The sequence below is a fragment of the Ascidiella aspersa genome, chromosome 2 (assembly GCF_963924565.1).
Source record: "Ascidiella aspersa chromosome 2, kaAscAspe10.2, whole genome shotgun sequence".
Classification (NCBI taxonomy): Eukaryota; Metazoa; Chordata; class Ascidiacea; order Phlebobranchia; family Ascidiidae; genus Ascidiella; species Ascidiella aspersa.
Genome location: NC_139448.1, coordinates 26,260,384 through 26,287,519, shown reverse-complemented (window position 1 = coordinate 26,287,519; position 27,136 = coordinate 26,260,384). Strand labels below are relative to the sequence as shown.

At 35.3% G+C, this 27,136-nt stretch overlaps 4 protein-coding genes and 1 non-coding gene across 5 annotated transcripts; 4 read left to right on the top strand and 1 right to left on the bottom strand.

The window, feature by feature from the left end:
• Positions 1–645: 645 nt before the first annotated feature.
• Positions 646–8,413, top strand: LOC146164545 (phosphatidylinositol 3-kinase regulatory subunit gamma-like). Its single transcript, XM_083382699.1, has 13 exons — positions 646–748; positions 1,133–1,245; positions 1,715–1,917; positions 2,122–2,233; positions 2,525–2,657; positions 3,218–3,387; positions 3,633–3,758; positions 4,163–4,284; positions 4,835–5,011; positions 5,900–6,067; positions 6,290–6,385; positions 6,516–6,736; positions 7,074–8,413. The coding sequence occupies exons 1-12, from the start codon at positions 721–723 to the stop codon at positions 6,703–6,705; spliced, it is 1,638 nt and encodes a 545-aa protein (XP_083238825.1). The 5' UTR covers positions 646–720; the 3' UTR covers positions 6,706–6,736; positions 7,074–8,413.
• Positions 5,437–5,507, top strand: Trnaq-uug (transfer RNA glutamine (anticodon UUG)). The gene has a single exon. It is a non-coding gene; the product is annotated as a tRNA-Gln (tRNA).
• Positions 8,245–14,453, bottom strand: LOC146164544 (alpha-N-acetylglucosaminidase-like). Its single transcript, XM_083382698.1, has 16 exons — positions 14,198–14,453; positions 13,580–13,671; positions 13,347–13,505; positions 12,917–13,072; positions 12,639–12,813; positions 12,181–12,269; positions 11,808–11,984; positions 11,654–11,738; positions 11,438–11,587; positions 10,707–10,873; positions 10,202–10,369; positions 9,984–10,122; positions 9,666–9,818; positions 9,302–9,417; positions 9,050–9,198; positions 8,245–8,975 (listed from the first exon to the last, which is right to left on the bottom strand). The coding sequence occupies exons 1-16, from the start codon at positions 14,423–14,425 to the stop codon at positions 8,914–8,916; spliced, it is 2,265 nt and encodes a 754-aa protein (XP_083238824.1). The 5' UTR covers positions 14,426–14,453; the 3' UTR covers positions 8,245–8,913.
• Positions 14,454–15,025: 572 nt separating this feature from the next.
• On the top strand, positions 15,026–19,379 carry LOC146164543 (vacuolar fusion protein MON1 homolog A-like). Its single transcript, XM_083382085.1, has 10 exons — positions 15,026–15,299; positions 15,445–15,698; positions 16,135–16,228; positions 16,309–16,423; positions 16,544–16,715; positions 16,918–17,049; positions 17,285–17,434; positions 17,640–17,754; positions 18,011–18,166; positions 18,605–19,379. The coding sequence occupies exons 1-10, from the start codon at positions 15,114–15,116 to the stop codon at positions 18,743–18,745; spliced, it is 1,515 nt and encodes a 504-aa protein (XP_083238211.1). The 5' UTR covers positions 15,026–15,113; the 3' UTR covers positions 18,746–19,379.
• Positions 19,380–21,210: 1,831 nt separating this feature from the next.
• On the top strand, positions 21,211–27,013 carry LOC146164542 (prostaglandin E2 receptor EP4 subtype-like). Its single transcript, XM_083381428.1, has 9 exons — positions 21,211–21,579; positions 22,011–22,112; positions 22,185–22,322; positions 23,163–23,324; positions 23,477–23,574; positions 23,962–24,100; positions 24,726–24,845; positions 25,485–25,609; positions 26,605–27,013. Exons 1-9 carry the CDS (start codon positions 21,271–21,273, stop codon positions 26,813–26,815), a joined length of 1,404 nt encoding a protein of 467 aa, XP_083237554.1. The 5' UTR covers positions 21,211–21,270; the 3' UTR covers positions 26,816–27,013.
• Positions 27,014–27,136: the final 123 nt, after the last annotated feature.

Sequence of the window (27,136 nt, the reverse complement as noted above, 5' to 3'; positions counted from 1 at the left end):
CATTTTTTATCTTGGTTGGACCCAGTCTTTTTAGGTTGTGCACCTGCGGGTCGCGAGATCTCGTCAAGATCTGTTATACTTTTCAGACTGGCCTGTCAGTCTGCGTTGCATGGCGATTATCACCGTAATCTCGCGTGTGCAGCGCCAAATTTTCAGGTTTGCAGTTGTGCAATCATGGTTTTCAACACCTCAAGCTTGAAATACTATGACAACTCAACCTTTTTAGAAAATTTTAATGAAGGTGAAAAATCTCTGGTGTGCACCTACCATAGAAGCATACTGAACCTCCTGTGTACATACTACCTTAATTGTTCACCTCCTTCTGTTTAAAGTATGATAATTGCACCCATTTTTAACAGACCAAACCTGCACCCCAACAAATTGCATATGCACCCCTATTTTTAATATTGACCTTTTTAAACCCGGTCACCTTTATATGTTTGGTTGTGCATCAGTAAGAGTATTAATTTTATAGTGAATACCTTAACTTTGTTAAAATACACCAACAATTTAGAATCAATAGGTAAAAATACAATTTGAATGTCTTTCTTATAGGGCATGTTTACAATTTAAGATGTTATCCTTGAATATTACTGTATTATTACTAGTTATTAATATAACAACATACTATTGTTATAATTTTGCAGCAGTTTATCATAATACTTAAAATGTAAAAAAATAGAATAATTTGGTGAGAAGTACTTGAAGAATTTCACCACCATGTATCCTCATCAGCAAAACATGTCTGGTATGTTAAAAAATGTGTAAAATAGGTTTAGTAGTTTTATGTTCTTTAAATCAATGATTTTGGTAGTAGTATGTTAAACATCATTTGATATGAAATACATGCAAGCTACCATTAAAGAAGTCAATTTACAATTAGGCCTGATATCAATCTTTGACAAGCCAATAAACTGAAATGCAGTAACAAAGTTTATTTTTTTAAACTTAATAGTGTGTTGTTGAAAAAAAAAACATCGCTGAATTGAGATTACTTGTGATTCAGTTTTGCTGCTTAAATATTCTATTCATGATTAATTGCTTTGCAAATTTTATTGTAATTAGAGTATTAAAATATACAAAGATCCTTCATTATATCCTCACAAAGATCCTTTATCATATCCTTTTTCAGGTATTGAATACCGCATGATAGCAAACTATGAACCCCAGGACCATGAAAGGTGTATTGGATGTCAAGTTAGAGATATAATATTTGTGAAGAAACCCTTTGTCTTCCAATTCTCGGTAAGTATATGTGGTAAAGCTTAGCTTTATATACTTAAAAATTTGAAAAATGAAATGACCAATACATTTTATGTGATGAAAAGGTTTATTAGAGCAATTGCAACATTTTTGCTGGTAGATTTGTTTTATATTCTGTTGAACATAACAAAATTTTGTATAATTTTGCTGTTTTTGTTGTTGTTGTACTACAAAACTAAATATAATGAATTCATATCAAATATATGGATTTAAAGTTTACCTATATTAGAACTAATCCTTTTAAATTGTAAATCCAAAGAACATTTTTCAAGCATGAACAACTAAAGATTAAACTGAAACTAGTTTAATAATGGGTGCGATAATAACCTAAAATTATTTTTTAATAGCATGCTGACCAATTGTTGTATTGGAGAGTGTTTACTTGCACAGCAAGGCATATTTGTTCTGCGGCTCCTGCCCCTTTGTAACAGACCTGATTTTTATTGGCCAGGGTTCAGAGCAAAGGCCAGAAGGCTGGTTATACGGGACTAACATGCGAACCAATGAGACCGGTTATGTCCCAGCCGAGTTTGTGGAATACGTCACAACACGTGTCCCCCCTCCACAGCGACAAGTTGGCCTTCCTCCTGTTTACGAAGAAAAAGACAGCGACAAGGAGAGTGACAAAGAAGATGCCCCTCCAATCCCTCCACGGTTTCTTGCTTGTTTTTTTAAATTTATTAATTTTGTTTAAAAAATATAGTTTTGATACATATTGACTGCAAGTTTAGTCTGCTCATTATTCCTATGCTGGATTTGTTTAACTTTTGTATAAAAAAGGAATGTATTATAAATGCATAAAAATTTGTTGTTTTGTTAATATTAGAATAGCAATTTTTTAATTTTGCTTTTTTGCAGGCCTGGTGCTGGTGGTTTAACGAACTACATTCCAGTCAAATTGACTGGACCGCAAACTTCCATACAGCGCATATCACCAATTCACTCTGTAAACAATACACAAAGCCTGCAGGTATTTGTATGAAGAATAAGTGACATTTCCAGTTTTACTTATGGAAAGAAATATCTTTAAAAAATATTTTAGGCTATTGTTCGCTACCTGATGTTATATATAGGGTAAACTAAAACAATATATTAACAACTATGTATTTGGTACAACCATCACCTTGCATATAATTTGAAGCCTTGTTTAACAAATCTGTGAAACTAATGGGGGAATAATCCTTATATTACATAGAAATTGTATGATAAATTAATTAAAAATTTCATACCCAATCGAGGTTGAATCTTATTTTTTTTTTAGGACCAGGAATGGTACTGGGGAACAGTTTCTCGGGAAGAAGTCAACTCACGTCTGTGTGATGAGGTGGATGGCACCTTTCTGGTACGAAACTCCACAAACAGCCGCAATGAATACACACTTACTCTTAGAAAAGGTTCCTTGTTATGTTTAACATACTGCTTTTTACTCTTTTCGGAGATAAATTATGAACTATGCTAGTGTTGTGTGCTGTATAATTATTTTTCACTATGTTGGTATACATGTGTAAATCCTAATATTGAAAAAAAGTATTCTGGACATGGTTGATATTTAAATACCATTTACACTCGGCAGTCGGGAAAGTGTCTTAACAATCAGCATTCGTCCAAACAAAATAACGCTCCTTAAAAATAATGACATGCTGTCTGCAAATTTCTGTACTACCTGATCGTTTTTTAAAAATGATTTAATATGCCTTTCTACTTTAATGCGCTAACATAGTTCTTGTAAGGCCAGCCTTGATTGTTTACCCCGCTATTAAATGTGTAGCACTTTTTACCATGTGCAATGTGCTTTCAACTTGTTGTTCTAGTTGCATAAAGTTTAGCAAATTCTGCATAACTGGCATTAGGATAATTTATAAATCTCAATATTAGTAAATGTCAGTCGTGTTTTTGTTGCATAGTCACTGACAACGAAAATTGTTCCTTTAATAGGAAGTTACTGTTTACACAGGCGGGACCAATAAACTGATACGGATTGGTCATCGAAATGGACGTTATGGCTTTTCTGACCCCTACAGTTTCACATCTGTAGTTGAGCTGGTCAACCATTACCGCCAAGAGTCACTTCGTGTGTATAATCCTGACTTAGATATTACCTTGAAGTACCCAGCAAGTAGACAGGTAAACGGGATTTAATTATTTTAGGGTAAAAACTGGGAAAATATGTTGTTTGATACCCATTACCTAACTGCTAGCAAACTTACAATGCTTCCCAGGTTATTTTTCTGTTTATTTTCTAAAAAAGAAAACATATTTAAGCACCAAATTTCAATAGTTATGCTGTGCTTTTATATTGTCATTGGAACACTGCTTACTATCTTTTTTTCATTTGAAACATATCTATAAACAAATTTCTAATTACATAGGGTGAAGAATTATCCAGCGAAACTATGGAGGAACTGTGGAAATCATTGAAAGAGATTGACAAAATGTATGTCCAAAAAAGCAACCTTTACCATGATGAATATAACACTTTTACAACCAGACAACAGGTAAATTATTTTTTACAAACTAGTGTCTACAAAAAATATGTGTATGTAACTCTAATCGTATGCTATTTAAATACATTTAATGTTTCAATAAACTTTGTCCTTACAACGAATAGTGAGTTTTTCTTTGGAAAGTGTTTCGACAAATCGAAAAAAGGCACTGTTTTTAAAACCTTTAAAATATTATCTAGTTGTGAATTTGCCATTTATTTGTGTTAACACCAAAACATAATCAGCATGATGCTATGGAATAAAAGCTATTATTTAAAGATAGAAAAATAATAAAGAGGTAAAATGAGTAAAATAGTAAAGTTGCAATAGGCCTATTCCTGTCGACCAAGTGTACAAAGTTTAGTGGTGCAGTATGTAGTATCAATCGAATTAGCAACTTAATTTTTTTTTTTTAGGATATACAAACAACCAAAACGGCAATAAGTGCTTATGATGAAACCATTAACATGTTTCGAGAGCAATGCACAATGCTAAACAACTTTCTTGACCAAGCTAGAGGAACTCATGATGAGCATAGGTAAGTAATACTATATGTAACAAATCTTGGTCACTAAAACTTAGGATTTGAGGCAAGCAATTTAAATGGACATTAGGTCATTTGTTAATGCCTGTTCTGTTGTAATAATTAAGTTTATTTGCTATGAATATAAAAAAGTAAGCTTGTTTTACAAGGTTAACTTCTTTTAAAACCTGTTAGTTCTAATTAAAGTCACTAAGCGTGCTAACAAGATTAGCTCCATACATAATTTATGTCCTATTCGATTTTAGTGGATTGTAAGTCAATGCAGTTTACTTGTTGGCAGTGGCAGGAAATTTGCCAGCATAATTTTTTTGGCGTAAACCTCTGCTCAACCGATTTTATTTTGTAGTATTATTTAGTTACTATAGACGTCAGATACTCTTTACTTAACACTGATATTTTTACAACAATGGTCAACTGGATAAAAGTCAAAATATTGCATGTATGTACCAGTTTTTAGGCTATAATTTTATCAATTAGAATTATCGTCCAATTCAAGTACCCATATCACTCAGGGAATATCTAAGATTGGTCGTTGTTCCCACAGGCTGGTTGACAACTTTCGCAAGATGCAAACGCGCTTAAAATACATCGTGGAAGAAAGCGAGCGCCTCAAGAGTCAACTCAACAAAGAGATCATTGAAAATCGGGACCTGGACAGAACTCTGAATTCTAACAAGGCAGAGATGCTTCGTTTGAAGAAGTGCAGGGACGACAAAATAGCGTAAGTTTTCATCTTCAACTAATTTCAAGTAATGAAAGACACACACAAACATATGTGTTTAATAACATCTGTGATCTAGCCCCTCGGAAGTTGCTTTATGACCAACGATTACGGCTTCCGTATCAATAGTAGTTCGAACCTCACTGCAGGCCAGTTGTTTTTCTGGCTTGCTCTGCTTGCATCATAGATCGACAGATTCGGCGAGTCTGCGATGGCTTTTCGGTGTACTATTGATACGGAAGCCGTAATCGTTGGTCATAAAGCTACTTCCGAGGGGCTAGATCACAGATGTTATTAAACACATATGTTTGTGTGTGTCTTTCATTGATTGATACGGACTGATGATCCCCCAGTGTGAAGTTGCTTGTACTAACAAAATGTGCAAGTATTGGCGCATGGTTGTTTCTCGACTCGCTCCTCTCTGAGCCTGCATAGCTCAGTTGGTAGAGCGACGCGGCTTGACCGGAGGTCGTGAGTTCGAACCTCACTGCAGGCCAGTTATGTTTCTGGCTTGCTCTGCTTGCATCATAGATCGACAGATTCGGCGAGTCTGCGATGGCTTTTCGGTGTACTATTGATACGGAAGCTGTAATCGTTGGTCATAAAGCAACTTTTTTAAATTAGATAAAAAAAACGTTAAATTAGATAAACGCCCTGCTAAATTTACTATTTTTTTGCCAGCTTATAACTAGATGTTTAAAAGTATTATATATGGCTCTCATGGAAATACAACCAAGGCTATTTGACTTTCATGGCTTCCTTAGATAAAAAGGTTCCCGACCCCTGATATAGAACAAACCGTGTAATAGCTGCTTGTTTACTTTTCACTAAAAAATCACTGTTCACTAAAACAAAAAATATAAGTAAGTCCTTGTTCTTTTTTAATAGTTTCATGAAGGCGAGACGAATTCCAGAAGAGCAGATCAACCAAGAACTTCAGCGAAACGAGGGTAATGACGAAGATGACATTTACCATTTGCCGGACAATGTTGATTTGCGCAAGACCTATCCCCAGCACTGTATAGAAGAAAATTGGTTCTTCCCAGACTTTGACAGGTAACCCAAAGTTACGCTTATACAATTCTTTTTTAACCCGTGTACTGCACTATTAGAAATTGTGAAACTTACCACCTGGCACGTTATCTATTTTTTATTTTATTTTTTTTCCTTTGTGAATAAAAGCAGACAATGTCTTAGTCCAGGCTATGTTTTTAAATGTTCAATTGATCTCAGTACTTAACTGTGAAAGCTGGAAATGTGATTATGTTTCACGTGTAGGTGCCACGCTGAACACGCCCTAAACGGAATGCCAGATGGAACGTTTCTCATAAGGAAAAGAGGCAACTCTGGCCCACCCTTTGCATGTTCGCTACGGTGAGTTTGGCAACACTACACAGATTCCTGAAAATCCCAACTGCTGGTTTTGCCTGGTCGACATTTATTGTATTTAATTTAGCTCAATGTTGTTGAAACGCGTATAGAAAGGAATGTACTTTTTGTATAGGGCGAACAACGAAGTCCATCACTGTCTGATCGAAAAAACTTCGGATGGCTTCGGTTTCGCGGAGCCCTTCAACCTGCATTTAACACTGACCGACCTTGTGCTGCATTACGCACACAACTCCTTGATACCGCACAACGAGAGACTGGAAACAACGCTGCGGACGCCGCTGGCCTTGGCAGTACCGAGATGACCAGGCTATTTATGCAAACCTGATTAAGGCTGTAAGTTTTTTTTTTAGTTTTTTATATTTAAATTCCAATTACTCGCATGCAGATTTGGCATTCTGCAATTATCATAATTTATACTTCTCCTTAAGGAATATATCTCCTATATTTATTATATAATTAAACAAGCTGGAAGTTATAATTAAACAAGCTGGAAGTTATTCTTTATAGAAATCCGAAAGCTCGTTAGCAAGTTTGGGTCTTTTTAGAAACCGCTGTATTTAGGATAAAAACGATTTTAAATTTATTTGGATCGTGTTAATAGTGCCAAAATACCGATCGCACGACCTACGTATTTGTAAGATAAGTAAACAATTTAATTTTACTTTTTTAGGCTTCAAGTGGATGTTTTAAGAGCCAGGAATTCATAATCTGCAATTATTTGTCAAAAAGTCTTGCTATACTCAACTGGTTTTAGGTTCTAATTTCGAGAAACTAGAGAAACTAGCTGTTTCACTTTCGACTACCAAACCTTCTTTGCAAAAATGTTGTGTATTTGGAACATCACTGCACGAAACCTACATTTTTAACACAAGTGCCTTGGAAAAAATAAAAAGAATATCTATGGACAGCCTGCTTTTTTGTCGCTTCCTGTTACGATGCACTTAAATTGTTATTGTTCGTTCGTTCGTTCGTTCGTTCGTTTGTTTATTTCTTCCTTAAGCTTTACCCGCGATGATTAATCAAGCCAAATCACCAGTTCCAGTGCTATGCTGTTAAGGCTGACCTCGTATTATTCTGCTTGGAAGACTGTTGCTACTAGCGCAGGTCTTTTTCACGATATGGGCTGTTTGTATTTCCCTCGATTTTTATCATTTTATTCAAGAATGGAGAAGTTGTTTGTCGTTGCACTGTATTTCGTTTTCATACAGGACGTTTGCGAGAATGTCCCTTGCGTTTATTTTTGCGTATCCAAAAGTAACTGTGAATTCCATCACCTTGTTTTTCGCCAGTGACAAATCGGCTCCATGCTTATAGTCAACTATCTAGTAAGCTCTATTGATCCCTATACGATAGAATCTTGTTGTGCGTTTTGCTTATCACCAACAATTTAATTTGAATTTGTTTTCTGTGTCAATTAGGAAGCTACTTTGTCCATGATAATGTGTTACTTTGTAATAGTTGGTTGAAGTATGATGTTATATTCTACACACAAGGTTTTTTAAGCGGTGCAATATTTTAAGTGACCAAGCCACCCTGCTGCGACAAGTTTTTCACATTGCCCTCTTGAGAGAGTTCCCATTGTTACAAGGTAACCGTTTTTGTTAATGGCTAGCCATAAATGCTTAACTGTTGACATGTTACATGTATTTACTGTTTGCTCTGTCAACATTTTACCTGCATCAATGTAGGCATACTAATTTACAAATAAAAGTTTGCAAAAACAATCGTTAACCTACACTGTACCACATCCCTGCTATGGTCTCTCCTCTGTAAAGTACAGTGGTTCTCAAACTTTTCTACCTTACAGTGCAAAAAAAATAAACCTAAAAAAAATGCGCGCGTTTTCTTCAGTTTTTGTTAATAACACTTTGAAAACCACTTTTTTCAAACAAGAATCATTCAATGAATAATATATATTTATGAATTTATTTGGTCTTTTAAATGTATACAACAGTGTGGTCCAACTTTTTTAACCTGCGGGCCACACGTCAAAATAAATATAATACTGAAACTTTAATTTATGTGATATTGTACTAGGAAGCCCGCCGGCTTGTAGCTAAACCATACTGTTGAAAAAGTGCAGCATTTGTTAACTATTGCATAGTATTGGAAACATAAGCAATTGCAGAATAAAGAATTTTCAGTACGTTTCAAAAATTTAGGCACTTGATTGAAAAATAGACCAGGAATTAAAGAGAAAAATCATATGTGGCCCGATTGATGAATTGAACATGATTTTTTACAATATACTAAGGAATAGTGATTTTAAGAGATAAAGTACTAATAGGTTGTTTCACAAATTTCCAAGTTGGGTTGATAACTTTTTTGACAACACTTTCTAAAGTTTAAAAAACAACAGTCTTGCAACTTAAACACATTTTTTGCGAGTTAAATGTGATGGAATGATTTCAGGAGAAAAAGTGTGAAGTATTTGCTCAGTTGGATGCTGGGGATTATACTTGCATCGACTTGTGTAATTATGGTCGATCAGAGAAGAAAAACAAAGGTGTCTAAATTTTGAAAAATGGTTTCCATTTCTTGTAAAGCTCCTTGGCAACTTCTATCGCATTCTCTGAAAAAAATATGTTTGTCCAATCAGCAAACGTTATGTACTTAACAATAACTCAAAGGGTGCTTTATTTTTACCTTTTGGAGCAGTTGGATAAGCTTCCTTGCTTTTGGTGAAAGGTTCTTCAACAGTTGTAAAAACATCAGAAACAAATGCAGCGTTATCGAATGCCTTTCCAGCATTATACGCCGTCTTTAAGTGTTCTATAAACAGACCCCACCTTGGTCTAACAAAACAGAGGTTATTGCACAAAAAACTCCAGCCTAAATGTACTGTGATTAAACTAAACAAAGTGTTACACAAGTTTAGTTTGAAGACCATGCACTTACAGGTAATAGTGCTTGGTGAGAGATGCCCAGTGCTTATCAGCATAGTCAAGAATATTACCAGTTGGACCCCACAGACTAACTTGATTTCGGGCATTGAATTCATATAGGTCTTTCTCCTGTTAATTTATATAAAATAAAAAATAAACGATGTCCAATGGTCTATGAATATAAATGCTTTAGTATGCACTAATTTTCACCACTGCCAAGCAAAGCAATTAAGCTTAATAGGCTACACATACATTATGAAGCAGCAATTGTATATCCATGTAAGCACTACATACCAACGTTAACACTATTTAACCCACTTCCTATAAATAGCAATCACAATGTTTGAAGTCATTTTTTAAACAAAAATTCTAACAACCTCATCTGTAGTGCCCACTGCTCTTGCATCTCGAATCCAGCAACCCATCATAAAGTGTGTATCCGTTGCTAAAATTCTATCAAAATCGTTCATCAAGTCCATCAAAATATCTCCCAGAGCAATTAATGTTACATTACCATGCCACTGAAACTCCTTCAAGCATAAGTATTGATAATCTTTGATATATTTGTTCATAAGCTAAATGATTTGGCAATCTTCTATCAACAACTTTTTACAAACATTATTTAGTACTTCATGAATCTACAAACAGATTGTAACACCTTTTATGATATTTAATCATAAAGAGATATAACATACCTCCAACATGGCATAGTAAATAAGTCTGTGGGTTGCTTGTAACATCTGCCGAGTGATATCAACAGCATCATATTTTACTGTTTCAATTTGAGGAAGTTTATCAAGGGCCTTGTAAAAATAATCCCAAGCCAGCTCAAGACTAAAGAAACAAGAGTTTGTAAGATAAACCTCAAATATTTTGCTGGCTATGAATATGCTGAAATAAATCTTCAACTTACCTTTCATACTTATACCAGTAAGGTAGTTCTGTAATGGTCATGGATGGTCTCTTGACAATTGGTCCACGAATTAAAGACTTTGCAGGAAAACCTACCGAGGTGTCATTGTAAATGCTACTTCCAATAGTCAACCAAGTTGCAACAGCATTTGCATCGTTTGAGTTATACCTTTTGAAAGCAGAAATTATAGTACTGTTAATTATAATAACTATGATTTATCGCTGGTCTGGTGTGTTACCCACATAATCTATGAGAGTTTATAACAAATCATTTTATTATAGAAAGGTAAATAAAATGCTGTGTTGCATGTAGCCATAATGTATTTAACTAAACTTAATTTGAACACTTTATAGATAACCAAGGGGATTGTTACATAATAATTTACTGCCAGCTAAATTGTATCAGTACTAAATAAATGTGGTTTTCCCAAGTCAGTGTAAAATTGCACAGCTCTATCAATAAAAGTAGTTTAAAAACACCAATTAAATGCAAATTATTAGTTTACCTTCTCATGACATATTCTTCAATCCAAAAAGAAATGTTAACAGGATGTACCCGATAACCAGCCTCCAACATTAAATCATAAACAAGATAGTTCTGGTTGATTCCTTCGGGGGTGATGCCTGTTCCAATCATTGTCGAGCCAGGGGAGTTCAAAATTTTCATTGGTTGCTATAAATTTACAGATTGCACATTATTCTATGTTGTTATGTTCGTAAGTAAGACGAATTCTGTTGTTTTTTGGGGTGTGATTATTGATGATAACTTTTTCACATTTGTTCACACCTACTACAGAAAGCTATATTTATTCATCACAATTTAAAAACAATATAACCGTAAAACCACATATGTATGTCCTAGGAATAAGCGCCAGTTATAGCAAGTTTTATTTTTGTGGGATTAGCATTGTTGTTGCAAGACTAAGTTTACTGCATTTATTTATAATGAAAAATATTGGTTTGACGTCTCTAAATTACCCCAAGTTGAGCAATGTCAACAAGTACAAACAACGGCATAAAAAATAAGCAATTTCATTTCAAGGGCGAACCACTCTAGTTTAAGAAACAGTGACTTAAAGGACACTTGTTATTTCAAAAACAGGATTTTTACCTAAATTAATAGGCATTTCTGTTTGTGACTAAATGGTTAAAAACTGACCTACATAACATAGTATTTATATATGGATATATCATTGAACCGACTAACACATAACCAAGTATAATAGTTATATCTTACATTGTTTATAGTGTCAAGTTTTCCATAAAAACCAAGATTTCCCCCAAAATCGTGCAACATGCACCAAATAAACGGTTGTCCATAATAGAAATCAGTCCTTTCAAATTGTGGGTAAGATTCGGAAAATAAATCCAAAATAAGCAGCCTGCCCTGGAAAAAAATGGAATTTGTGTGAACCTTTACACAGATTTTTTTTATTAGTCATGAATCAGTTACCTGTGGAACAGCAGTTGTCAGTGCTTTAATTTGAGGGCCTTCCCAAAACCCTGGAGCACTGTGAAAAAGCCATCCCTGCATAAGCCTGATAGAAATGTAAATTACATGTTACATGACACAATACTTTGTTGTGAATTTCTGATTTTCAACTTACCATATTGCTTTGGGGTCTGCAGCAGTCATGCCTTCATAAACAGCTAAACTTGCATTGCCCAAGTAATCAATATCGCTTGATTTTGGAATCATTTCATTAAATGTATCAGCATTATAAATGTGGTTAGTTCCATTGTATTCCATTATTTGCTCTTCAATAAACATTTTCCCGATAGTTCTGCAGAATAATGTAGATTTTATACAAATGTGTATCTCAAGTGACAATAGTTTTCATTACTTATTTTCGTTGCAAAAATTGTTTTAAAGGAATTACAAAAAAATGGATAATTAGCCTGGTTGTATTCATATTTGTAAATTAAACAATTTGCTAATTTTTCAGTAAGGTAAATAAACATTTATATAACAAATCCTACCTAAACAATGGATCATCTGGCTCCAGCAGTGTAGTACATGAATAGGAGCAGTTAAAGTTTCCCCAAGATCCTAGTTTGGAGACTGTAGCCTTTAAATAAAACAAAGCAATTGGGCAAAAAATGATGTTTAATAAACTGTTGACCGATATTAGTTGTTAAATTTAATCTTTGTGTTATGTATTGATTTGAGATTGAAGAATATATATATATAATGCAATGAAACAAAAAAAATGTGTTAGAATTGATTCATTTATTGCAGTGGTTCTCAACCTGTGGTAATTCACCACTAGGAAAATGGAAGGCTTTTCAGGTGGTGTGCAGCGAAGTTAGTGTCTTAAAGGAAAATTACTCAGATGTAATACACAACAAAATCTAAAAAAGGTTGAGGACTACTAATTTAAACAAAATGGCATTAAAATATGTTATCAGTAGTTCCAACAAATATGCACAATACTTACATTTGGGAATTTGTTTACCAAACTAGCTGGAATGTGTCCGGCAAAACCAGGAAGCACTGGTATCATGCCAAGGGATTTCATGCGCGCAAGAATTTGGTGCTGTAGAGCTAGCTGTCCATCTTTCCATGATTTGGGTAGCGGCCCACCCCATTTGCGCAGGTTACCCATGCGGCCCCTAAGTAATAAAATCAAAATGTGGTTACAGTTTTGTTGTTCTGACAGGCAAAAGCAAAATTACTACTTTGATATTTCATTTAATAACAAATTTAATAATTCACCAAGCAAGGAATGCAGGTCCTGCAAAGTGGTCATCAAGTTCAGCATCAGAAAGTCCGAGCTTTGTATAAACCCTTTGCCAAATTGCCTCTTGGCCGGTGAAAGCCAAAGGAAGATTTATCCCATTCAATGCCATCCAGTCAATTTCTCTTTCCCACCTGTACAAGGTCAGTAATCTTTATTACAATGCTCTAAAACACATCATAACACTTGCATCCTTTTATATGATACAGGTGGTCCCGGAAGTCATAACTACGTATTTAATTAGGTGGTTTTATGTGTAGTACCCTGTGGTGTGTGAAAAAATCCTGCTTCTTGCTTCTTTTTCTAATTTTTTTTAGCCAAAGACACTTTAATCAATGGTTTTTTTCTTTAATTTAAAACATAATTGTTGATATATGTAATAAAAAATACACACAAAATTACACTGACCTTGTCCAATTCCACCAAACTGAAGAATAGCTGACTGTGCAAACATTCTGATAGTATCTGTATTTGACTCCAGCTTGAAGGAAAATCCCTTCTTCTGGCACTGGTGGCAGTGGCTTTGGGATATCTCCCATTTGGTCCCCAGCCCATGACATTTGCTTTCTGTGGTGAAATAACATTTACAGAGAAGCATAGAATTTTTATATAACACGGACATAATCTGCTTTTTTAATTACCTGCAAAAGTATTTGAGGTAGTGATTGAGTCCAAATGCAATGGCGACACCATTGTTACCTGTTATTTTTAACTTTGCATCAGAGTATTGCAGCTGCAAAACAAATGTAAAGGGTTTTAAATCTACAGTTTAATGAAAAAAATGGGACTTTGGTAAAACTATAAAAGACTACTCAAGTACAAAGTCTAAAATGTACAGTACCGAATTTGGAATTAAAAAGGTGGCACATTGTTATATAAAAAGCGAAAAATTCTGTATGGTGGAATACTTTGAGAACATAATGTGGGTGGACAGGAGATGACACCCATATTAGTGGATGGGTGTAGGGGCTATTGTAGGGGCACCAGGGCTAATAGAGCTACATAATTAGGGCAGAGGACCCAGGGCTCTAACTGAGTAGGCAATTTTGACCTGGCTTACTCTGTTGAAATCAGGCTCAGTAGTCAAATTTTTTTTTAAATGACTCCACAGGCCTGATTTTCGGACACCACTCCATTAATTCGAGGAATTTCTAACTTTGAATGTAACAAAGAGAAAAGGTGACAAGCAAGACTGCCTGCAAAAGCGCCAGTTTTACAATAAATTAAATACAAAATATAATATATATTATAGAAAGTACCAAGGCATAATCTTGATATTGTGAACTCTCAATCACTTCAATTGTCACTTCTGAACTTCTTTCACCCAACACCCTTTTAACCAAGTCACCCACGGCCGATGTTTGATCATCCTTTGAAGTGTAACTCCTCACGGGCTTTAACGTTTCAAAGACCCTTCCCTGAGTTGTGCATACACTCAATATGCAAAGCAGGTAGCTTAACATTAGGGCTATTTGCAAAAGCGACATCCTGTCACTTTCAATACTGGCCGCTAAAAAAAACATTGTTTGTAACAACTTGTATCAATAGCGAAATCAACTAGGACAAGGATACTGTAAATTAAATCAACTTTTTAGTGTTATTAAAAAACAGACAAATTTTAAAGTTAGGTACCATTAAAAGCACGTTCTAAAAATACAAAACAAAAACTGTTTGGTGCAACAAACAAACGTTCGACATTAGGAAGGAAACGTATCGACATTAGGAAGGAAACAATGCGAAAGCTGAGTCATAATAATCGGATTTATGTGCACCCAAGCATGAAATTTGTAAGATCTTGTATGATGGAGGATTCAGCCTATAATATTTGTGACTTTGCTATTTAACAAGTAGTTGTGTAAATTGATTTATGCAGGGGAAAAATATGATACAAAAAATTGGATATAGCTTGTTTATCTATATTTTCTCTAGCGTATTTTTGTTTATTCACAAATATCATTGTTCTACTTTCGGGAAGTACCCAATATAGTATTTACAAACATAAAATACTTACATTTTATTCTGCATTTACAACGTTTTCGCTTCATTATTTAAAACTATTGTGCTTGTGCAATTGTGCATATTGAAAAACTCAGAACTGTTTTTTAAGTGTTTTGTAGGCAGAACTAATGGTTGTTGTAATAATGCGCTAGAGATCAATTCGACCCTGCCTAAAAAATGGCGGATAGCGCTGAAATCATAAGTCCCGAGGAAGTAGTGGAACAGAAAAATAATGACGAAATTAATAATAGCGATTATCTACCCATTGGAAATATTGTGCTCGATGATAAACCGAATTCTTCAACTAACACACTGGATGTCCTTGATGATCATTTTCACACACCAACTGCTCCAGCTCCACCAGTATGAAAGAAACAGATCTATTCCTAATATTTAAGACAATGACATACTTTTCTAATAACTACACAATAATGTTAATGAATCACTCGATTTATTGGTACTGTAAATATTGACAATTTCACCTACTGTCTATTTCATTATTTCTAAGGACTTGGGGAGGCAAGTGAGTGAGGAAGAAATGATGAGTCGACAGCGACAACTGAGTATGCTGATTGCAGAAGAAGAGGAATCCGAATATGTCAACTCTGCAACTTGGCGCGAGCAGAAACGACACATATTCATCTTGACCGAGGCTGGGAAACCAGTGTATTCGCGCCATGGAAGTGAAGACAAGCTGTCAGCTGTAATGGGTGTCATGCTAGCTTTGGTTTCGTGCATCCATGATCGGAATGACGTATTGCGGTAAGGCATGTTTTTTTATATTTGTAATGTCTTCCTAATATCATGCCTGCTCCACTGTTTGTTTGCCTGTTTATAACATACATTTGTTGTTAATTAACTTATTCATCTAGTACAGTGGTTCCCAAACATTTCTAAAAAATTGCCTGGTGGACCCATCGCATGATATTTCATGGCCCTATAAAAATTCAATGGTTAGTTAACCCATGTTTTTTAAAGTACAAAATGTAGCAACTTTCTAACTAATGCGGACGATTCGCTGATAGAAGGTAGTACAGCATAATAGATGTGTCTCTTCTGACATCATAAAGCATGCTATATGACCTAATAATAAATCATAATTAAAGACAAAACATAGAAAAATGTTTATTCACTAAAGCCTTATGTTAAAAACCTGAAAAATTAATATAAAACAATGTATTTTGTGCCGTCTTTACAGAAGCATACATACTGGTGAACACAAGATTGTCTTTCTATTAAAAATGCCATTAATTCTTGTGTCTGTCTGCTCAATGCCATTGTCTGTATCCCAGGTAGGATATGCATATGCCAATAATTGTGACCCGTAGACATTCTTTAAATTGTGAATTTAATATTGTTAACCGTTATGCAGACCATGGTGGAACTTGAGTATGTCTATCACACTGTGATTAGTGTCGTCACACTGACTAAACTGGAACGAATATTTAAAACACAGAAAAATTTTGACCTTCGCCGACTACTCTCAGGTATGAAGTAAATAGCTCACAGGTATGAAGTAATAAGAAAATTTTATTGTATGTATCAACAAATTGTGCCTTGATTTACTCAACAATTGTGCTTTTATTTACTGTGCATTTTATCTGTAGGAACAGACAAGTTTGTTGATCATATGTGTTCATCTTTTGATGCTGACCCCCAGTACTTAGTAGGAGCCATTCACTGCTTTCCTATTTCTGGAAACATTCGAGATTTAGTCAGCCAGTCACTCCAACAGGCCAAAACTGATGATCTTGCATTTGCCCTATTGCTGTGTTCAGGGTAATGCATACAAAAGTATATAGTTTCTTTAAACTGAAACAAAACTTATGCACGAATCTTAAATTATTGGAGGTATTTTACATTAATAAACATAATTTTTAAATTAGGTATTTTTGCACTGTCGTATATCACCACAGGACTATTTAGGACAATTTTGTACTTAGCGCTACCAATGGTTAATCATTCATCCTCCTTATTGCAGAAAGGTTGTCAGTGCTTGTCGGATGAAGGAACACAAATTGCACACTTGTGATATTCAAATTTTGTTGAACCTAATCACCGCATCTAATGCTTTTAACGAAGGCGAATCTTGGCTTCCTATCTGTCTTCCACAGTAAGTTAAAATACAGCAGAAAGGTTTTACCTCCTTTTTATTTTGTAAACTGTTTAAAATGATTTTAAAAGTCGTTTTCACTTATAGTTTGAGTTTTAAAAATCTGGGTATATAAATTATTTAACGTTATAACAAGATAAATTACCTTTTTAAACTACCACAATAAATTCAGATTTTTAATCTATATCATTTACACTTGTTGTGGCTGTTTAATTTTAGTTGTCCCTTTTTTCAGTTTTAATGCTCAAGGCTTTCTTCATGCACATATATCTTTTTTGGACGAGCAGCACACAATATGCTTGATGCTGCTGTCAGCTGATGGCACTGCAGAGGCCTTTTTTAGGCTAAGCGAATCCAAAGTTAAAGTTGTCAATAAACTAAAAAAGTGAGTTGATTAAACATAGAACGAATATCAAATCCCAAACAGATATAGGCTGAGTTGGTTAAGAAAACAAACGGTTCTTTCATAAATAAATATAGTATATTTGTCTGTGCTTGTATATTTGCTACAATTTTGTGTAGCTTGTAAACATTGTTAATTTGATTGTATCATTACTTTTTTATAAACTTTACTTTTTTTATACTTTCAGGCACGATTGTGTTAAGGCCATTCAGGCGAGTGTGGAAAAAAACAAATATAGCGTTGGGAAATTAGGTATACCGGAACTGCGGCATTTTATTTACAAAGACACAAACTTGTCCCAGGTCTGTAAAGCAATCAATAATTAACAGACGTTTCTTCACGTATGTATGCTTTTACATTTAACAATTGTAAGTGTATAAAAAACAATTTTGTACATTTTTAGGTCTGCTATGTTTGTTATGAGTTCGTACTATTTTGAATGTCTAACACTGCAAAACAACTGTGTATAATTTAATCAAGCCCATAAAGCCTGTTCGATAACGCATTAAACGAATACAGAAATCATTTGAGAATAAACATTACGATTTTTCTTCGCAGTTTACGTACCCCAAGTTTCCGGTACCGTACAACATAGAAGAGCATCGTTTGCGCCTGTTCGGCCTTTACCAGCACATGCACGGCAAGATACACGACCCTATTGTACCGGTCAAACTTGTCTACGAAATATCGCAGCACGAGACCATGCTTGCCTGGGTATCACCATTGCCGATTTTTTTTAAATTGTTTTTGATTTAGAATACTCTTATGCTGATCTTTTTAATGCGCGTGGTCTTATGTATAGTATGTTGCTTAATGTGAGTTTTTCGCCAAGTTTTTTTTTTTTTTGGTTTTACCCAACTTAGTTACTATTCTATATAAACACAGAACATAAGTATAAAAGTTGTGCAGTTATAGGATTTAGACGCATTCTCGAAAGTTAAAAAAAAGACAGCAATTAATTATTTAATCGAAAGTCTACTTTAGATCTCCTGCGGACGTTTTTGTCATTAAACAAACGTGCCCTCAATGCAAAATAAATTTGCGAATTTCAAGTGATCACACCGTATTAGTTCACGCATGGCATCTCGCTGAAGCAAGGTGCAACAAAACCAACCACACCGCTGTAACGCTCAGCGTGCTCTTTTTTAACAGGTCGCATCTGGGTTCGAGCTGTACGCGGCCTTCGGTCCTTTGGTCACGAAGAAGCAGGCAATATCAGCGGTGGATCGTTTGCTGCGGTGGATGAAGCAGGTAGACGATGACCTGTTCATGCAACGACCGCCTGTGTTTTAACAGAAACTCGTTCAAGTCGGAGAAAGTTTGTGGGGACCTCTGGCGACTCCAAAGCGATAGGCCCGTGCACCAATATGTTTTTTTTGTTTTGTTTCTGGGTTGGCTGCCTAGATGTTTTTGTGACACTTTTTATGCACTTACTTTACGGCGTTTTAATAACTTGTTAGTTTGAATGTTGCGTGGCCTGAATTAATTTGAAACAAGTTCGATAAAAATGTGCAATTATTCACTTGCTGGTAAAATAAGTAACTAAGTTCCGTTTTCGATGTAATAAACAGAGTATTTTAATCTTATTTGCGACATTTTGTTTGCCTTAGTTCCAGAATTGTTGACTTTTATGATATTCAGAAATGAGAATTTGAAAACGTTTAGTTTAGTCAAACAATTTTCTTTCACAGATTTGTCATATACTCGGGTTTAACCAAACCTAATGCCAACAATGAGCCTACGCAACGTGGTAAATTGTTAACCATCGCCTTTGTATGGTCATTTTTTAGTTTTTCCTGTCTTAACGTTTAAAACGCGTTTTGCACGTTATTTATCTCAAGAATTAATAGTAACTCCTACGATACGATGAACATTTTTCACCAATATGGTTGTTGCAAAGTAATATCACCGTCATGATTTAAATAAATTGTTTGAAATATATATTTCTCTTTGCGCGATTTTTGTACACCAGGATTTATAATTTATAAGGCTCTTGGAACAGAACGATATACGAGTACATTAATTAACTGACAAAGTTTGCCAACAAATACGAAACCGCTGCGCCATTGCAGTTTTATTAACGGTATTAAAGCCAGCTTCCGTAAACTTCTGTAACCTATTCGCTTGTATTTTAATCAAAAGCATTACCAGTTTGTAAAAATTCAAGTCTTGAATCATTACCACTTTGTTATTGAAATAACTGTTGTAACTCAGTTTTGACAACCATCTGGATTAGGCTATAATAAAATGCATTTTTGCAGAAAAGAAAATATAAACTACCTGTTACACAGTGTTTTCTCTTAATTTTACTTCGACCAATCGCAGTTGATATAAATATAGAACAATTCGAAACCCAATAACTGGTGACAATAAAAACATCTCAAACAAATAATGTATTTTGTTAAGAGTGGCATTAATAATTCATTTTCACTAACTGTAAGCTAAAGTGCTAAATGATAGTTTTTCTTGTGCAATTTTTTGAGAAGTAGGAATATTTTTTCTACTAAATAAAGAAATAGCACGGACTATTAGCAAGTTGTATGTGCAATTTTTAGAGAAGTAGGATTAAGTTTTCTACTAAATAAAAACGAGCACGGACTATTCGCAAGGTATATGTCACATTAACCTTTGCATGTAGTCCATATAAAGGCAGTAACGCAGATAAATAAATGCGATGTACAGTCCAAGTGTTTAGAGTCGCTGTTTATAGGAGAGGCAAATTTGATGTTTATGAGGGCAAGTATTTGCGGTAGGGCATCACTGTCTCGCAAAAGTCTGTCCATGCAACGAATATTTAATAATTTATTGATATCCCTTAATATGAGATTACACACTTTGTTTAAAACAGCAATGTACATTGCCAGGGTTTACTCTTGAGAAAACAAGATGACGATCTTGTTTTCTCAAGAGTTTATACATTGCGAAAAAAGTTATTAAACTTGAATGGTTCGTGTCATTAAGCCTGACAAAAGCAATTACTTCGAATCTTTTCATGTTTGTTAAACTCGCCTTCAAAATATGAATTGCCAGTTTTTGCTGTACGATTGTTGAAAGATGTGTCGCGTTACAAAAAAAATGTATTGCGAAAAAATAAAGTTGTTATAAGGTTTGGAACGGACAGCACAGTTTAGGTAGAACGGAGGAGTCGGGGGCTGCCATGCGAGTTTGCTTCTGGCACTTCCATAAAGGCCAACTAAATTTATGTCACTTTTACTTCGAGCAATGGTAGCTCTGACTTTTAAAATGCGTAAAATAGGCTATACTAATGGAAACCTTTGAAGTCATGTTTTACGCCGGTATAAAATCAAGTTGGGTGTAACACTAAGTAAAAAACACATGTGAACACACGGAAAATTCCTGCGTATAGACCTGCTACATAGTTTTTCCATTAAAACTTGTCATTTTAACGACAGATAGATTGAAAACAACAAAGCAGCATATTCGCTTGACAGCGTCAATAAAGAACAACAAAAAGCAGTCCTGGTTACATTAGTGGCAACTTTGGGACTTTGTTTGGGTTTTCTATGATTTAGAACTGACGTTTCCAAAGCCGAGTCCTAGGTTTTCAACCGTGGGAACGCCATAGAAAACAATATCGAGGTTAGCAAGTCGCCGACACCGGGCGTCCTGTTTGTGACGTAACCGTAACCTGGTATGGTGCGTTTCTTCTCTGTAAAGATCGTAATTCAATTATCGACAAGAATCCACGCAGCCTCGCACTTATAATGCCGTGCCTTGGCAATGCTCGGCATTTTTGTAACTCTGTTATCGGTAGGTCGAATCCTATGTTTTCATGAGCCGAGGTTTACTGCTGCAAAATGTTCTCCCAAAGTCGTTCGCATCGTCTAGTGTTCTTGGTGACTACATTGCTACAAGGTCTTCTTTCGAAAGCCCAGAACGCGTACAGCACTTCTGTGGGTTTAAACGAAACTCTGCAAATGACGGAAAACGCAAGCGTTCATAATCGTTCTATTTTGAAAGAAGCAAGTCCAGGATGTGTGATTGACCTGCTGAAAGAAAACGAATCGCGTATGACGGTTCCCCTGGTCACGTTTACGGCAAGCACGATTGGGAATACCATTGCAATTTTCGTCATATGGCGGAACCAGAAGCGATCAGAAAAACCGGTAATATGACATGGTAAAACTGAGATTTTACTTTCAGTTCACGCCGTTTAACATGTTTTGTTCTTTATTTTTGATTACCAGAAACAAATATTTAAAATTAATCATTGCTTAACATTGCGGATGAGTAAAACAATATTTTCTGCGCAGATGGTTTTAAACAGTGGTAAACTCTTGTTTGAATTCTTAACGGTGTTAAACATTTTTATGTAAAAAAATATAATAAGTAGAAATTATTAAAGATAAAACGTCCTTGCAAAATTTGCTTGTTTTAAATTTTCTGTAGGGTAAACAATAAAAATCCCTTCGAAAGGTATATAACATTTTGTCTTAAAATAATCTAGATTTCTGTTAGGCATAGAATTGTTACCATTCTGTTTTAGATGTTAAATCAGTAAATTAATGTATTTTAACCTTTACTTTATATTTTACAGTCTGTGTTCTACACCTTAATTATGACTTTGGCGCTACTGGATCTCGTCAGCACGTTGACAACGTCTCCGATTACATTTATCGCCTACCATAACCTACACTGCGTATGTTGCCTTCACTGCGTTTAGTGTACGTTAAAAATATTTTAAACGTTACGAAATTTTACTTTGTTTTAGGTCGTAGATGTCGGGGGGAAAGGCCTTTGCGACTACTCGGGTTTTACGATGATATTCTTTGGGATTACCTCCATGGCTCTGGTGTTTTTTATGTCCATTGAACGCTTCATAGCGGTGCGGTTTGCATTTTTTTACCAGGTAAGGGTGGTCTAGTTGATATTTATTTAAAACGCTATGTATCTGAACAATGTGAGCAACTTTAATATTAAGATCTCAATAATCAGCTTATAATTACCCATAGGTTGGAGCATGGTCGCATACTACCAGTGGCGTTTACCTTTAGCTGTGTACGACCTGATTTTTAACCTATTAATGTGCCAAAGAAAGAATACTTTCCAGAAGTCGCATCTTTTAAGATGCGCGCGTACCTTCTGAAAAGCTTCGCGTAACATTTGGGTTTTACATAGGTTAAGGATCATGAGTTAGAACTACATAGCCTAATCATAATAACAACGCTACGGTTGGCAAGAAATCACTTGTTACAGCAAGTTGTTGAAATAAGATATGTTATAAGTTTATATTGCACATTTCAAGCCATTTCATTGCTTTATGAAGTCGAGATTATACCCTTTTAAATGTTTTTTTCCAGCTGCATTTTGTAACAATTTGTCTCCTGACAGCTTGTATAAACATCGTTCAAGCAAAAATAACAACTCTGAAGGCCAATGACAGAAAAACCTTTGCTGACTAGGCGAGTTATTTAAAAACAGTAAGACAGCTGCATATTCGTCCTCCTATGGAACATTCTCAGTAGTATGACGCAAACGTTAAATCTAAGTCTTTAAAAGCGTCTATCTATACCGCATTCCCCAAGACCTAATATTTTATTCTAGTTGGGAATCAGTCAAAAGATGACTAAAGAACCCAATATCCGAACTTTACTTTGATTGTGCTATTATGACGTAAATTCACGTTAAGAGCACATTTAGTTTCGAAGTACAGTGAATTATGTTAATTTGGCAGCTTCTATGCTTTTAGACCAAAGTTACACCCACCCGCACTAAGATTGCGGTCGTCTTGCTTCTATTCTTCTTTTTGTTGGTCTCCGCAATGCCGATTATGGGGTTTGGTGAAATCGAGCAACAATTTCCGGGCACCTGGTGTTTTCTCAACTGGAAATCGACCAACACTTTGCATCAGGTAACCTTTGAAACAAGACTTTTTAATCCATCTTGAATGTGCGCTTATTCTAAAACATATAAATATTTCGAACAATTTGCAAAACATACATCTTCCACTGTTGACAAGCCTGGCAAACTGTCGAACATCCTGAAGCATTTTTTGTATTTTAGTTCTACAACCTCATGTTTGTTGCAATGGGAGCAGTCATGATGTTGGGGACCATCTTCTGCAATTTGTTTGTTATTATCACGGTTGTCTTGAAACGAAAGTAAGTTAATAGTGATTTAGGATAGCATTTGTATTAGTAGGGAAACTAGAAAGGTTGGACAATTATAATGTGTTCAGTTATTTTAAAATTATCCTAATTAATTTTTTTTTAAAGAAGATCCGGTTAACATTATTGTTATAGTCAGCTAACGCCAATGAATTCAGTGATTGGCATAAGAGACAAATTTAGACAGTAAAACATTTCAAAATCGCACTTCAAGTAATTTGTTGTATTGACTTAAGTTTTTTTTTTATGTATTTAGCCAAAAGACTGTTTAACTGAATGAAAATCATTTTGTTTTATCACTGTACTGAAAGCGTTGTTTATTATCATTATCAAGGTCAAACTGTTTATTAAACAGGATTTAAATCGCCTGTTTATTGCCAGGAAAATGCGGTCGCGTAACTCAACGCTGCAGATTTTGAGCAAGCAAAAATTGCGAAAGATTGCTTACAATGAAATTCAGATGATCGTCTTGTTGGCAGTGATGACATGTGTTTTCGTGGCTTGCTACCTTCCACTGCTGGTAATCCCGTCTACAATACAGCTTAAGTTTCAGCAAACTATTATATTTCTTATTGAAAAATAACGACTTGTGGTAGTTTTAGATCGGAACGGTCATTGCAGTTTACCACAGAAAATCTTTTCGGATTTTTAATTTTTCTTATATACTGTATTTGCGAATTTTACAAATTGTTTTCCTTTCTTGACATGCGGTATATGTGATACGTGTTGTAATGCTACAAAGGTTAGGAAGCTGACCTTGGTCTCTGTAAATGAATGGTTGCTAGTCAATATACAAAATAAAAAGGTCTAACGATGAAATTAGATAACTTTACAAAGCCATACCAATCATAACGTATGACATTTCCCCAAGCGATGGCGAAAAAGCGTGGTAAAATAGAAATAAAGAAAATGAAATCTGGAGTTTGTGCAATCTGGTTACATACACCGTTATTCAATACAATCGATCCAGTGATTGCTTTGTTCTTGATGTAGCGGACAGGGCATACGCTCAATCGCTCATCAAGTTAACGTGTGTAAGTCAACACTAGCCTACGCCACCGGGTTGGGAGAATATCAACATATTGTTTTGTTGCTTTCCCTGTTGTTGTGATAATAACAACGTAAAAAGTTCCACTTGAATTCAGGTACGGGTCGTGATAAATCAACTTACCGCAATGGAGCCGTCCTACACCGCGTCTACCCTCACTAAATGGGACGTCCTGGCTGTATGGATGGCCGCCATAAACCCGGTACTAGATCCCTGGGTAAGTCTAACAAACTTAAACGTTTATTTTTAGAGGAATTTAGGAAAATTGCCGCGACGAAGCAGAACCTTCACACCTACAAATTCCAACAAAAATACAATTAAACATTGAGCATCGTTGTTCAATTTATTTGAATATATTTACCTTTCTTTAAATAATAAATAATCCCGTGATTTGTTGCAACAAGAAAAAACTCTCGAGTCCTATATTTACTCTAGCGTTTAGTATTTAAACAACACAAATCAGTTCTCATCCAAGATGAAAATAAAAACTCGGTAAGAGACGTGCTCTAGTAACTAGAGTCTAGTTAATATAACTATAAGTCAACCAATTATTAACATGTTGCGAGCCCCTCGATACTACTTCACGGCACAACCGCTGTCCGTGTACCTCTAGTTTAAGAACCACAGATTAGGTTGACTTTCAAATATAAGCCATCTAACAAAGTGATTTTGCGTGATATGACATTTATCGATTTTATGTATACCAAAGGTTACTATTCTAATTAAAGTGGATTATTATTTCCATTTTGGGGATCACATTTGTAGGTGTTCAATATATGGTCATAAAGGAATACAATCGGAGTACAATATGACTTCCCTAGTATCGGCCGTATAGTCAACTAAACCGCTTTACTAGGTTTACATCCTCTGTCGCCGTTCGACTTTGTCCAAGTTTGTCGAGCTTCTCAAGATGCTGATAACTTGCAACTGTAGCTGGGAGGAGCTGCGCAACACTTTCAGCGTCGGGCGCGATTACAAGCGGTAGGAATTTTTGTTCTTGTATCGATCTCAGTAAATAAAGATACGTCCATCAGTGCACAGGGAATATTGAAACCTGGACTGGTATATCCGCCGGTTTTTCTTCGTAACCTGAGGCAGATGTTTACCACAAAATGCTGGGTTAAAAATCTGGTAAAATTTACTTGTGTGACCCATTACTTAAACGTTGTGAACCGGAAGAATTTATCATTTAAATGAATTGTGCATACTTCGATAAATAATTTATAAGCTAACAGCTTTTCCTATTAAAGCTGGTTTTCGCTTTTGACATTTTACATGATTACATACAGCGATAACCTTTATGCCGAAATGTCAGAATTAAATTACACTCCTAAACTGCCACCATGCTGAAATTGCATTAAAATTTACATTTTAAAATTGAACATTTGCAATGAATCCTGATCATAAAATTGTTGTCAAGCTTTGATTGCCCTACCGAGCCAGATTAGTCTGACTTGCTCAGTTTTGACAGTAACCTATCAGTGTTGTGATGACTGTAGTCAATGATTTGACTTTAATGCACTTAAGTCACCCTTTTTAAATGGCTAGACTTAAGTGTTTTTGACAAACGACTTGACTTTGTCTGGACAATAAATATACTTAAGTTAAATGAACTGTTTTCATTAGGACTTTTTTATAAAATGTCTTATTTAATCTTGCACATAAAACAATTTTCTTGCGATATGTTGTGTTTCTGCTATTCTTTTAGTTGTGTTTATCGCTATAATCGGAAGTTTACCAATTTTAATAGTTTAACGTTTATTTTTTATGACAAGAACCTGACTTGGAATTGACCTTCGCTGATTATATGATTTGACTTGGACTTGTTATTTCTTGACTTTAAACTAGTTATTTTACAAATGACTCGACTGGGACTTAAATCATTTCACAATGACTTGTTTACAACACTGTAGCATATAAGGCTCCTCAAGCAGCAACAGAAACAAGGTAAACATTAACACTAACAATGTTTGCAGGAGAGTTTCAATGCGCAGCCTGCAGGATGTCAAACTGGGTGGCCACACTGAAAATGTTCCTATCCAGCAAACCCCCACTGAAAATAAGCAGGCCAACACGGCCAAATACGCGCAGTTGTGGAGAATAAAAGCCGCTGATTCGAAGCTGCTCAGTCGTACGAAACTGCTGGAAGAGAACCAGGCGAGCCTGGGTTCCGACCACGAGCTATAACTACGGTCGCCGCCGGACATTCAAAAACTGATTTTATTTTTGCCATACTTTCGTTGGCGCACGTCTGTACATATATAATAACCATTAAAGTTTTTTTTGCCATACATGTTGTACGTAGACTGCTCACAAACTACGAAAACCCTGTTGATCGCTTTCTACTCGCCATAAAACCTGTTGAATAAAGTTTTCTGCACTCAACCTTGTTTTCATTTTTTACAAGCCGCTCCTACGCTTATAGTGTCCGAAGAAAGTACACTTCTCAGATATTTTAGAAATTGCAAAAAATCGATAATTTGTCTATTTATTTGACCTACAGTCGAG